Source organism: Scyliorhinus canicula, chromosome 3, assembly GCF_902713615.1.
Source record: "Scyliorhinus canicula chromosome 3, sScyCan1.1, whole genome shotgun sequence".
In the NCBI taxonomy this organism is placed as follows: domain Eukaryota; kingdom Metazoa; phylum Chordata; class Chondrichthyes; order Carcharhiniformes; family Scyliorhinidae; genus Scyliorhinus; species Scyliorhinus canicula.
In genome coordinates, this window is record NC_052148.1 from 123,848,138 (window position 1) to 123,861,622 (window position 13,485).

At 43.6% G+C, this 13,485-nt stretch overlaps 1 protein-coding gene across 3 annotated transcripts in view; it reads right to left on the reverse strand.

The window, feature by feature from the left end:
* Positions 1-13,485, reverse strand: part of slain2 (SLAIN motif family, member 2) — a 71,721-nt gene that overhangs the window by 18,787 nt on the left and 39,449 nt on the right. For 2 of the 3 annotated variants that reach the window (XM_038791233.1, XM_038791235.1), the window contains exon 6: positions 5,709-5,852. The exons of the other annotated variant lie outside the window; for it this stretch is intronic. In XM_038791233.1, the coding sequence (XP_038647161.1) occupies positions 5,709-5,852 (144 nt within the window). The remainder of the gene's footprint in view (positions 1-5,708; positions 5,853-13,485) is intronic. 3 annotated transcript variants of the gene reach the window in all.

Here is a 13,485-nt window from a genome sequence, read left to right on the forward strand (position 1 = left end):
AAGTCCAACAGCTTTGTTTCGAATCACTAACTTTTGGAGCACAGCTCCTTCATCAGGCGAGTCTCACCTGATGATGGAACTGCGCTCCAAAAGCTAGTGATTCGAAACAAACCTTTTGGACTTTAAACTGGTGTTGTAATGCGTCTATTAAAATATTTTTATTCTCCTCCTTTTTCACATTTTCTCCCAAATTTACAGCCACCAACAATAAACAATAATCAGTAACGATGCAATGTCAATCCCCATATCAATAACAATCCCATCCTTCCACCAAACCCCCAAACAGCAGCCTGCATGTTAACGTAAACAAAGAACAAAAAAGAATCAGGAATCATCCATAGTCACCATTAACACAGAGTCCCTCTCCCCCCAACCCTCCCAGCCACCACCCACCACCCACCTAATGCTCGATGTGATCCAGTTCTCGAAAGTGCATAATGAATAACAGCCATGAATTGTAGAACCCCAGCATTCTTCCCCTCAGTTCAAATTTGACCTTTACAAGCGCCACGAATTCCAGCAGGTCCCCCCGCCACGCCAGGGTGAGAGGTTGATCTCCACCCTAACAGGATCCGCCTTCGGGCGATCAACGAGGCAAAGGCTACAACATCTGCCTCCGTGCCCGTTTGCAACCCCGGCTGGTCTGACACCCCGAATATGGCCTCCCGAGGGCCTGGGTCTAGTTTCACGTGCACTACTTTAGAGATTACCCGAAAAACCTCATTTCAGTAATCCTCCAGCTTTGGACAGGACCAAAACATATGAACGTGGTTTTCAGGCCCCCACCCCCGCGCAATGTTCACACACATCTTCTACCCCCTTAAAGAGCTGGCTATCTTTTTAACTATTTGCTATTACTCTGCTCCTATGCACAGAATTCAAGAATTTAACACGCTTAATTCAGTATTTTTACCGTACAAATCAATGACACATTCTCCAAATAATTCGACCCTTTATAAAAGAAGATTATTGGGTTAGAATTAAAACATTGTAGCATGAGCTTCGGTGCTGATAAATCTATCATTGACACAACAGGTAAATTCTCCGCTCACTGGTCATGTTCTTCAACAGGAAGGACTGGGAATTGCTCCGCCTCCACCTGACTGTACAGGAATTATTCGCTGGTACAGTAACCAATTGGGCAGTACAGTGGCAGTGGTTAGCATTGCTGCCTCACACGGGCTCAATTCCAGCCTTGGGTGACTGTCTGTGTGAAGTGTCTGCGTGGGTTTCCTTCCAGTGCTCAGATTTCCTCCCAGAGTCCAAAGATGTGGTTAGGTGGATTGGCCATGCTAAACTGCCCCTCAGTGTCCAAAGATGTGTAGGTTAGGTTAAGGGGTTGTTGCGATTGGACAAGTGAGTATGCTTGGATGGAATCCTCTTTCAGAGGGTTGGTGCAGTCTTGATGGACTGAATGGCCTCCGTCTGCACTGTAGGGGTTCTACGATTCAACCTTACTGACACATCTAAAGATTAAAATTACTTAGAAGTGCCAGTGAACAAAGCTTGAGATGTTAATTGTAAGATTAGACAGTGAATGGAACAGCTGGCTGGCAATTTCCCCCCAAGACCAAGAACACAAAGCACAGTATAATTAATTGAAACAATTATCACTGCACCCAAGAGAACAAGAACAATCCATATCACAATTTAGACAATGTGGAGTTGAAAAATAGAAGAATAGCTTCATATCAGGATCCAAGAACAAAAACAGAATGTAGATTCCTAGTGGATTAATGTTGATGCTCACAATGAAGTCCATTGATACTGTCAACTGAAACTGCTCAAATATCCATCCTGAAATGTTAAGATTAAACTGCATTGTTGGCCATTGGTTTAAACAAGGATTTTCCAAAGCCAGTCATTGAAAAAACTTGCATGTAGAACTAAAAAATGATTAGGTAAAAAGGACAAGAACTAATTTCTTGAACTAAGTAACATATCAAGCCCAAAGAGGCCTCAGAGTGATCTTGTTAGTCCATTTAATTACAATTTAACGTCACAAAAACAGGCTATTCAATCACTCAGCCCAAGTCTATGGTGGTATTTATGCTCCACACAAGTCTCCTGCCAACTCACTTCATCTCACCCTATCACATAGCCTGATGGATCGGAGAGACCCTTTCTCTCTCATCCATCTTACCCTTAATTACATTTATATTATTCACTTCAACTTATTTATGTGGTGGTAAATTCCACATTCTCACCATACTCTTAAGGAAAGAAATTTCTCCTGAATTCCTCATTGTGATAACTTGACCACAGGAAGGTAGTCTGAAAGATGCGGTGGAAGTTAATCTTCTTTAATATGTAAAAATAACGAAGTTTAAAATAGTATGGACTCAAAAGCAGGAGCAACTAGATAAACATCAAAATAACAGTAACAGAATAGAATTAGAACCAATGACAGTTAAATATGAATATACGCAGGTAACAACTAATGACATCACAGCACTTACTGATAACATCAGCAATGAATTTAAATAAGAAGATGCACAATAATAACACTAACACTCAACTTACATTTGTGGCTCGTCTTCAGAGTCCTGAAGAGTCATATGGACTCGACATGTCAACTGTTTCTCTATCTACAGATGCTGTTGAGTTTTTCCAGCATTTACTACTTTGCAGTATTTTGATTTTATTATATATATGGCCCCTCGTTTTGGACATACTATTCTATCAAATGTGTTTATAATTTTGAAGGACGCTATCAGTCTTTTTTCTAGAGAAAAGAAACCCAGCTGTTTCGGTGTTTATGTAGTTGCACCATCCTGGTTCTGGTATCATCTTTGAATTTGCTTTTTGCACTTTCTCCAGTGCCTATTACAAGTTCCTTGCACAACATGGAGACCAAAAGGGAGGACGCCAAATGTGAAATGAACCAGAGGTCGTTTGCTTATTTACGGATTTGATGATTTGTTTGTTACTTTGAAAATATGTGAATCCGTACCCTTAGATCCCTTTATTCTTCCACCTGAACTAGACTTCTTTTCCGAGGAACAGGTAACCTCCTCACTCTTCCTACCAAAATGCACAATCTCACACATCTACACACAGTCTACAAGTTGTCACCTTGTACTTTGCATACTGCTTATTAACTATATCTTCCAATTTGGCTACATCTGCAATTTTGATATTGTTCTGATTCCGGAGACCCAATCATTTAAATAAAAGATGAACAATTGTGGTCCCAGCATGAGAAAATATCAGCCACGATTGAATGGCAGAGCAGACTCGATGGGCTGAGTGGCCTAATTCTGCTCCTATGTCTTATGGTCTTATGAGGAATATCACACTTCTATCAGTCTATCATTCATACCTGCTTTCTAATTTATAGGCAGTTTGCTATTCACTCTGCTACATGTCTCCTGACTTCACAAGCTCCGACTTAGTCATGAATCTACACCTGCGGTACCAGTCATGAATCTACACCTGCGGTACCAGTCATGAATCTACACCTGCGGTACCAGTCATGAATCTACACCTGCGGTACCAGTCATGAATCTACACCTGCGGCACCAGTCATGAATCTACACCTGCGGCACCAGTCAGGAATCTACACCTGCGGCACCAGCCATGAATCTACACCTGCGGCACCAGCCAGGAATCTACGCCTGCGGCACCAGTCATGAATCTACGCCTGCGGCACCAGTCAGGAATCTACACCTGCGGTACCAGTCAGGAATCTACACCTGCGGTGCCAGTCAGGAATCTACACCTGCGGTACCAGCCATGAATCTACACCTGCGGTACCAGCCATGAATCTACACCTGCGGTACCAGCCATGAATCTACATCTGCGGTACCAGTCAGGAATCTACACCTGCGGTACCAGTCAGGAATCTACACCTGCGGTACCAGTCAGGAATCTACACCTGCGGTACCAGTCAGGAATCTACACCTGCGGTGCCAGTCAGGAATCTACACCTGCGGCACCAGCCAGGAATCTACACCTGCGGTACCAGTCAGGAATCTACACCTGCGGTGCCAGTCAGGAATCTACACCTGCGGTACCAGCCATGAATCTACACCTGCGGTACCAGCCATGAATCTACACCTGCGGTACCAGCCATGAATCTACACCTGCGGTACCAGTCAGGAATCTACACCTGCGGTGCCAGTCAGGAATCTACACCTGCGGCACCAGCCATGAATCTACACCTGCGGCACCAGCCAGGAATCTACGCCTGCGGCACCAGTCATGAATCTACGCCTGCGGCACCAGTCAGGAATCTACACCTGCGGTACCAGTCAGGAATCTACACCTGCGGTGCCAGTCAGGAATCTACACCTGCGGTACCAGCCATGAATCTACACCTGCGGTACCAGCCATGAATCTACACCTGCGGTACCAGTCATGAATCTACACCTGCGGCACCAGTCAGGAATCTACACCTGCGGCACCAGCCATGAATCTACACCTGCGGTACCAGTCATGAATCTACACCTGCGGCACCAGTCAGGAATCGACACCTGCGGCACCAGCCATGAATCTACACCTGCGGCACCAGCCAGGAATCTACGCCTGCGGCACCAGTCATGAATCTACGCCTGCGGCACCAGTCAGGAATCTACACCTGCGGCACCAGTCAGGAATCTACACCTGCGGTGCCAGTCAGGAATCTACACCTGCGGTACCAGCCATGAATCTACACCTGCGGTACCAGCCATGAATCTACACCTGCGGTACCAGCCATGAATCTACACCTGCGGTACCAGTCAGGAATCTACACCTGCGGTACCAGCCATGAATCTACACCTGCGGTACCAGTCAGGAATCTACACCTGCGGTACCAGTCAGGAATCTACACCTGCGGTACCAGCCATGAATCTACACCTGCGGTACCAGTCAGGAATCTACACCTGCGGTACCAGTAAGGAATCTACACCTGCGGTACCAGCCACGAATCTACATGTGCAGTACCAGTCATGAATCTACCGTGCAGCACCAGTCATGAATCTACACCTGCGGCACCAGTCATGAATCTACACCTGCGGTACCAGCCATGAATCTACACCTGCGGCACCAGTCATGAATCTACACCTGCGGCACCAGTCATGAATCTACACCTGCGGTACCAGCCATGAATCTACACCTGCGGTACCAGCCATGAATCTACACCTGCGGTACCAGTCATGAATCTACATGTGCAGTACCAGTCAGGAATCTACACCTGCGGTACCAGTCAGGAATCTACACCTGCGGTACCAGTCAGGAATCTACACCTGCGGTACCAGCCATGAATCTACATGTGCAGTACCAGTCATGAATCTACCGTGCAGCACCAGTCATGAATCTACACCTGCGGTACCAGTCAGGAATCTACACCTGCAGTACCAGTCAGGAATCTACACCTGCAGTACCAGTCATGAATCTACATCTGCAGTACCAGTCATGAATCTACATGTGCAGTACCAGTCATGAATCTACCGTGCAGCACCAGTCATGAATCTACTATGCAGTACCAGTCATGAAACTACTATGCGGTACCAGTCATGAATCTACTATGCAGTACCAGTCATGAATCTACTATGCAGTACCAGTCATGAATCTACTATGCAGTACCAGTCATTAATGTACTATGCAGTACCAGTCATGAAACTACTATGCAGTACCAGTCATGAATCTACTATGCAGTACCAGTCATGAATCTAGTACGCAGTAGTAGATGAAACTTGTTTGTTTAGACTTTAATGCAGACTTACTCGCTGAAGCTTGTTGCTGAATTCGGGGTATTCCCCCATTTGGCACTTGTAAATTTGAGTCACAACTTCTACTGTTTTTAACAGACTCTGCTGACTGTACATTAGAAGTCCTGAATAGATTTGGAAGACTACGTCTCAACTTTTCTAGAACAGAAACAAAGACAAAATGGCAAAGGTTAGCCACTTACATAAAACCTGTGTGTGCAAGTCTAATACATCAAATGAACTATGTGAAAGGATTGTTCCTTACTTAGAAAACACAAAACATGCATTCTCTTCTTTAAAAAAAGCAGCCGTTTCTTCATTGTGAAAATAAACAAAGAAATCCCAAGTATTTTGATCTTAAATTCTCATTGAACAAATAACTTCAATCACACCATCAAAACCAATGTTAATTTGACAGTTTTGCAATTCAAGGTACAAACTTGCTCTACTGAAGAAAAATGGAATAGCCTGCACTATTCAGATTTTAATCAAAACAAATACAATGTAAATAAAAGCGGATTCTTTGCACAGATCTACTGTATGTTTTACAATTAATTCAAGTTGAAAATTGAGATTAGAAGTATTTCTTCCCTTCAGCTTAGTGGGCATTTGGAACAACCTTACAGAAGAAAGTGAAGGTGCACTGATTTTTTTAAAAAAGCTGGAGGTTTTAGAATTATAGAGATCATATACAAGAAATAGGAGTAGGCCATTTGGCCCATTAACTGTGCTCCATCATTCAATAACACCGTGGATGAACAGACTGTAGCGTCAAATCCAACTTCTTGTCTGTATTTGTGCCACAAAACTGGTGGTAGATCAAAAATCTGTCCAACTGTCTGGGGCTGGTTTAGCACAGGGCTAAATCGCTGGCTTTCAAAGCAGACCAAGGCATGCCAGCAGCATGGTTCAATTCCCGTACCAGCCTCCCCGAACAGGCACCGGAATCTGGCGACTCGGGGCTTTTCACAGTAACATCATTTGAAGCCTACTTGTGACAATAAGCGATTTTTATTTCATTTTCAACTCAGCTCTTGAACATAGTCAATAGCCCAGTCTCCTCGGATATCTGTGGAAGGGCATTTCAAAGGCCAACTCCCTCTAAGAAATTCCTCTTCATTACAGTCTTAAATTGAAGACCTCTTATGTTTGAAATTGTGTTCCCTAGTTTTAGATTCCCCCATAAAGAGAATCAACATCTATCCGGTCAAGTCCACTCAGAATCTTGTATGTTTCAAGAACAACATCTCTGATTCTAAATTCCAATCAGTTTAGGCTGAACCTGTTCAATGTTTCCTCATAAGACAAGCCCTTTATCCCAGAAATCAGCCTAGTTAACCTTCTCTGAACTTCTTCCATGCAAATACTGTATAACCTTCCTTAAGTAAGGAGGCCAAATGTAAAGTACTCTTGGTACAGTCTCACCAATGCCCTATTAAGTTGCAGCGAGACTTCCTAACATTCCAGTTGCCTTCCTAATTACTTGCTATGCGTGCATGCTGGCTTTGTGATTCATGGACAAGGCACCCAGATTCTTCTGTACCACCGAGTTCTGCAATCTCTCAAGTAATACACTGCTTTGGTGTTCTTACTGCCAGTGGTAACTTCACATTTTCCTGCCAATTTTTTTTACCCACTCTCTTAACCTTATGTTCCTTTGCAAATTACTTGTATACTCCTCACAATTTGCTATTGTAAGATCATAACAAATAGGAGGCCATTCGGCACACTGAGCCTGCCTACCTTCCTATTATCAATAGATTTGGCATCAGAGATGGTCCCTTCATCCAAGTCACGAATATAGATAGTTAGTAGTTGAGGGCCCAGCACTGACCCCTGCGGCACTCCACAAATTAACAGTTTGGAAACCTGAAAATGACCCATTTATCCAGACTGTTTACTGTTAGCCCATCGATCCTCCAACCATGCTAATATATCACACTCAACACCGTGAGCTCTTATCTAATTATATTCAGCTTTCTAAATCTCCTACTACTGCCTCCTTAATAATAGATTCTACCATTTTCCCAATGACAGATGTTAGGCTATGATTTTGCTTTCTACCACCTGCCTTTCTTAAATGGAGGTGTTACATTTACTGTTTTCATCTGCTGGAACCTTTCCAGAATCTAGGGAATTTACACCCAATACACCCACTAACTCAGCAACCACTTCAGACCCTGGGATGCAGACCATCGGGTCCATGGGATTTGTTAACCTTCAGAACTATTAATTTTCCTGAGCACTTTCCCCCCTAGTGATTGTTTTACGTTCTTCTCTCCATTTTCTCTTGATTTTCTACTATTGTTGGGATGCTTTTTGTGACTTCCACTGTGAAGACAGATACAAAATACTTGTTCAAAGTCTCTGCCACTTCCACAATTCCGTTATTAATTTCTCAGTCTCATCCTCAAGGGAACAACACCCACTTTACTTTAAGAAACGAATCTGAGTACACTCTTTAAATCACCCTGAACACTAACGTTATCAATGGACGGCATGATGGCACAGTGGTTAGCACTGTGGCTTCTCAGCACCCAAGTTCAATTCCAGCTGTGGGTCACTTTGTGTGTGGAGTTTGCACTTTGTGCTTGGATAGGTTTTCTCCACGTGATCCTTTTTCTCCTACAGTCTAAAGATGTGCTGGTTAGGCAAATTGGCCATCCGTAATTGCTCCTTGGTGTCCAAAAGGTTAGGTCGGGTTACTGGGATAGTGTGGGGACGTGGCCTAGGTAGGATGCTCTTTCAGAGGGTCGGTGCAGACTCGATGGGCCAAAAGGCCTCCTTCTGCGCTGTAGCGATTCTATGAATTTGATATGTCAAATCCATATGAAGATGAAATCTCCCACATTATGATACCTTTCTTAGAAGCCCACATTATTTCTTTATTAATACTCCGACCAGTGTAGCGACTGCCAGGGTCTCATAAATTAAGGTTTTGCAAGTTGCAGATCAGCTGTGGCGGGTGTCGGAGAAATCGGTCGTGCCATTCCCAGGGTGGTTATAATCGCGGGAGAAGCATCCAGTGGCCGCTACCAGCTCTTAAATTGAGAATAGCAACCACTGCTGTCTTCTGAATGAAAAGAAATGAAGCGGTGTGCAGTCTTCTGGCCAGAAGTGGCAGCAGTGAGGTCACCCACCCATATGGACACTTGATGTCAGGAGCCCTTTATGTACATGTTGTTAGCGTCAAATCATGGAGGAGAGCTGCTTTCGTTATCCAGCTGCTGGCAAACAATGCAAGAGGACTGTGAAGATGGATGTTTTTTTTACATGTAAGAGACAGCCAGAGACACAAACAGGCAGTGTACCTTCTGGACAAGATCTCACAACAGGATCTGGAGCAAGTCCAGGGCAGGACAGAGCAGTGCTAGTGTTAGCTCTGTACAGATCTCAAGGATTTCTAGTGGACAGCCTACAAAGAAACGTAACTCAAGAACGAAGCAGTATAAAGATGATCTTTGAGGTATGGTTTTGTTCATTGTGCCATTGCAAATAAGGGTTATATACAGGGAAGTACTGGAAAATGAGAGAAGTTTCAGAATTTGAAAGAGAAATGGTGGGTGAAAAATGCCTTTTGAGGCTGAGACCCCAGTCTCAGTTGTTAACTTACAGCTAACTCCAAATTAAAAGGCTACGCTGCTGAACCTGACCTGTGCGGCCACATCAAAAACACACCAAAAGCCCATGAGGCTGTCAGCATTCTGGAGTAGCATTTCCCAGGAGTATCCACTGCTGAGTAACACAAGCATTCGGTTGCCATTGCCCTTCATGACAACTGACAAGAGCATGGTTGGATTTTCTGTTTTCACAAAGATGAAGACGACACAAAGGACCCAGCTAAGTCGGCATCTGATGTGCGCATTCCCTCTCCTCCTTTGAACCTGACTCAAGTGTGATCATGAGGACCAAGCAGGCTCCCCTTTCACATTAAAGGTAAACAAATGTGGCATGTCTTGCAGGTCGACTGGTTGGCAAAAGTGGGTCCCAGGAAAAAAAGTTTGAAAAACACTGCCAGAAACTATTCTCAGAGATTTATTTCCTTTTCCATTTCCCAGCTCCACTCAAACTGATGCTACATCTTCATCCTCTGAACCAAGTCACTTTGAACTGATTCTATCCTTCATTAACAGAGCTACCCCCACCTCTTACTACTTTTACTACAAAATACCTTTGAATGTTCAGGTCACTTTGTAAAATTATTTCATGAGCTGTGGATGTCACTGGCTGGATCAGCACTTATTGCCAAACCCTAATTGCCCTTGAATCAAGTGGCTTGCTTTTCAGATGGCAGTAAACCATATTGATATGGGTCTGGAGTCACATGTAGGTCAAACTGAGCAAGGATGGCAGATTTCCTTCCCAAGGTGGACCAGGTGTTTTTTTTAAACAATAATTGATGGTTGTCACAGTTACCATTATTGCGACTAGCTTTAAATTCCATATTAATTGAATTTAAATTCCACCAGCTACCGTGTAAGTCTTATCCCAGAGCATTAGCCTGGCCTCTGGATTACTTATTCAATGATATTACCACAACTCCACTATCTCTCCAATCAAGTCTCTGTAATGGCTTCGATATTATACTGATTTATTTCTATTGGTGCTATCAATTTATCCACCTTGTTATGAATGCTGTGTATATTCAGATATAGTCTTTAAAAATTGGCGTATCATTTTTCCTTGTTGTCCTTATTTGCTAGTGCATTCTAATACTTGTAAGCTGTTTCTTTCCATCATACTCTGGTTATCATTGCTTGCATCGCTACCCTGTACCATTGCCTAGTCCTTTCTCTTTTAATTTAAAGCCTGGTCTACAATCCTAATTGCATGACTCACCAGGATACTTGCCATTGCAAGGTTCAGATGAAGGCCAATGGTACAGTTCCCTCTTTTCTCAGTACTGGTGCCAGTATCCCAGGGATCTAAATCCATTTCTGCCATACCAATATTTGAGACATGCATTCAACTCTGATCTTATTTATCCTATGCCAATTTGTCTTTGATTTGGGTAGAAATCCAGGTGCTCCGGTTTCCACCTACAGTCCAAAGATGTGCAGGTTAAGTGGATTGGCTATGATAAATTGCCCCTTACTGAACAAAAGGTTAGGTGGGGTTACGGGAATAGGGTGGAGGCATGGACTTAATTGGGGTGCTCTTTCTAAGGCCGGTGCAGACACGATGGGCCGAATGGCCTCCTTCTGCACTGTAAATTCTATGATTACCTTTGCTTTTAGACTTTAGCGGCTTATACTCCCTCAACAGGAACTCTTTCTTAGTGCTGTCTATGTTGTCAGTATCCCACATGGACCATGATGACTGGATCCTTTCTCTCCTTTTCAAAGTTCCTCTTCTGCCCAGAGGTGATGACCTTAAAGCTGATACTAGGCAAAAACAGTCTTCGAGACTCGCATTCTGGGCTGTAGAACAGCATCGATCCCACTAATTATGCTGTTCCCTACAACAGCTACATTCTTTTTCCTACCCCCACTTGAATGGTTCCCTGTACAATGGTGCCAGTTTGTTCACCTTTCCTGCAGTTCCCGCTCATCAACTGAAACTGCAAGATCAAACCACTGCAAGGGCCATGGCCCCTCCACTGTCACCATTTGGATTCTCATACTTGCCTCTCATTACCTTTGCACCCTCCTGTCCCTGACCATGGATTAAATCTTAAGTACCTCTCCTAAGGGGTGTGATTGCCTTCTGGAACTAAGTGTCCAAGTAATTACCCCTCCCTGATACGTCAATATTTTAAGCCCGGGCTCCAGCTCATCAACTCTGTGCCGAAGTTCCTTGAACTGCAAACACTTACTTTGGTGGCTGTGGATCTCAGGTACTTAATAACTGCCACATGCCATAGCTGCAAGACATCACCTGCCCAGTTATCTTTACTGTGTTTTATCTAACTAATTAAAGTTTAGAAATATTACTCAACATTTATCCTTAGTTATAATATGGAACTCAACTAATGCTATAAATGTATTACAAAACTTATAGCTCCCCAGTTTCAGTTTAAGATACTGGCCCAACTTAAAAGTCATCAATCACTAAGCTGCTAGTCTAATTAATACCACCAGGCTTCAACTTTCAGGTATCACTAGCTCTGGCTTTCTCTCAAGGATCCCTCCTTTTTGTACTAGATTAGAACAGCACCACCTTCCTCACTGCACCGAGTTCCCACATTTAGCAAATTCCCAAAGTGAGCCCTGCTGTATTCAGTCTCGAGCTAGAGACTTCATGTTTACTTAGTGTGCTAGCAAGACCAGTCCGTGGAAAAATATATTTGATAAGCTGAAGAAACAATCAATTTTTTCCCCTGTTCGGTCAAGCTCACTATCTTATATTTATACTAACTGAAAATCCAGTGAGCTGAGTCAGGCACTGCAGGCCATAAACCAATTCAAACTAGTTACCTAATTAAATAATTAACTGCAGGGAGTTTATCACCATACAGACCAAGATTATCTAAACCATATATACTTATGGTATCTGTAACATTGAGGAGCAGAGAGACTAAAAAAAAACATCTATTTCCACTGATTAGCTAGTTACCCGGATCACTTCAGTTCATTGAAAACTGCAAATCTGAAATTGATGTTTTTTGTTAGATAATTCTTTTAATGGATGTGGAGCCAAGGCAGATAAATGAGAGTTAAGATACAGATTATCCATGACTAAATGGCAGAACAGGCTCAAGGGACTGACCGACCTACTTCTTCTCCAATGCTCCACAACTTTCTTTCAGAAGGAAAATTTCACTCAGTATGTGGAAAACATATTTGATAGGCTGAAAGGGCCTGCCAACATTTTTTCTGTTCAGTCAAGCCCCATGTTAAGATCATAAGATATAGGAGCAGAAGTAGGTCATCCAGCCCATTGAGTCTGTTCTGCCATTAATGAGACGGTGGCCAGGATTCTCCACTGCGCGTCAGTCCTTTTCAGTTTAGTAAATATTAAAATACAAAAATAGAAACAACAGCAGTAAAACAAGACAAGAAAACAAGCCAAATGACATAACGCCATCACCCCCCCCCCCCACATCAACAAAAGAAAAATACCCTTCCCACCAATGTACATACGCCCCCTCCCCCAGCTAAGTGGTCAATTGCTTAAATTAGATGATAAATAGTCGCCATCTCAGGTAGAACCCTTCAATTGATCCCCTCATTGCATATTTAACCTTCTCCAGGTACAGAAACTCTATTCAGTCACCTAGCCAAGCCGAAACACTGGGCAGTTGCCAACCTCTATCCCTCCAGGACTCTCCTCCGAGCAATCCGCGAGTCAAAGGAAGAACATCCGCCCCTACACCCGTCCACACTTCCGGCTAAGAATGTGACTACCAAGGGACAGGGTTCAATCTTGATGCTCAGAATCGCTGACATGGTGTTGAAAAAGGAGACCCAGAAGCTCAGCAGTTTGGGACAAGACCAAAATATGTACATATGGTTAGTTGGCCCCCTCGAACAGCACTCGCACTGTTCCTCAACCCTTGCAAAAAAGCGACTCATCCTAGCTCTGGTCAGGTGTGACCTAAACATTACCTTAAGCTCGGCCTCGCACACAAGGATGTGGTGTTCACCCTACAAAGGGCCTCACTCCACACATTATTCTCCAACATGGGCCTTAGTTCCTCCTCCCACTTGATTTTCACCCTCTCCACTGAAACAGAGTCCTCTGCCAGAATCTGCCCATATCTAACAGATGTACTCCCCTTCTCTGACCCCGCGCACAAAAGGATCTGCTCTCTATCAAGGAGGATGGTGGCACCTACGGGGAAGTTCATCTA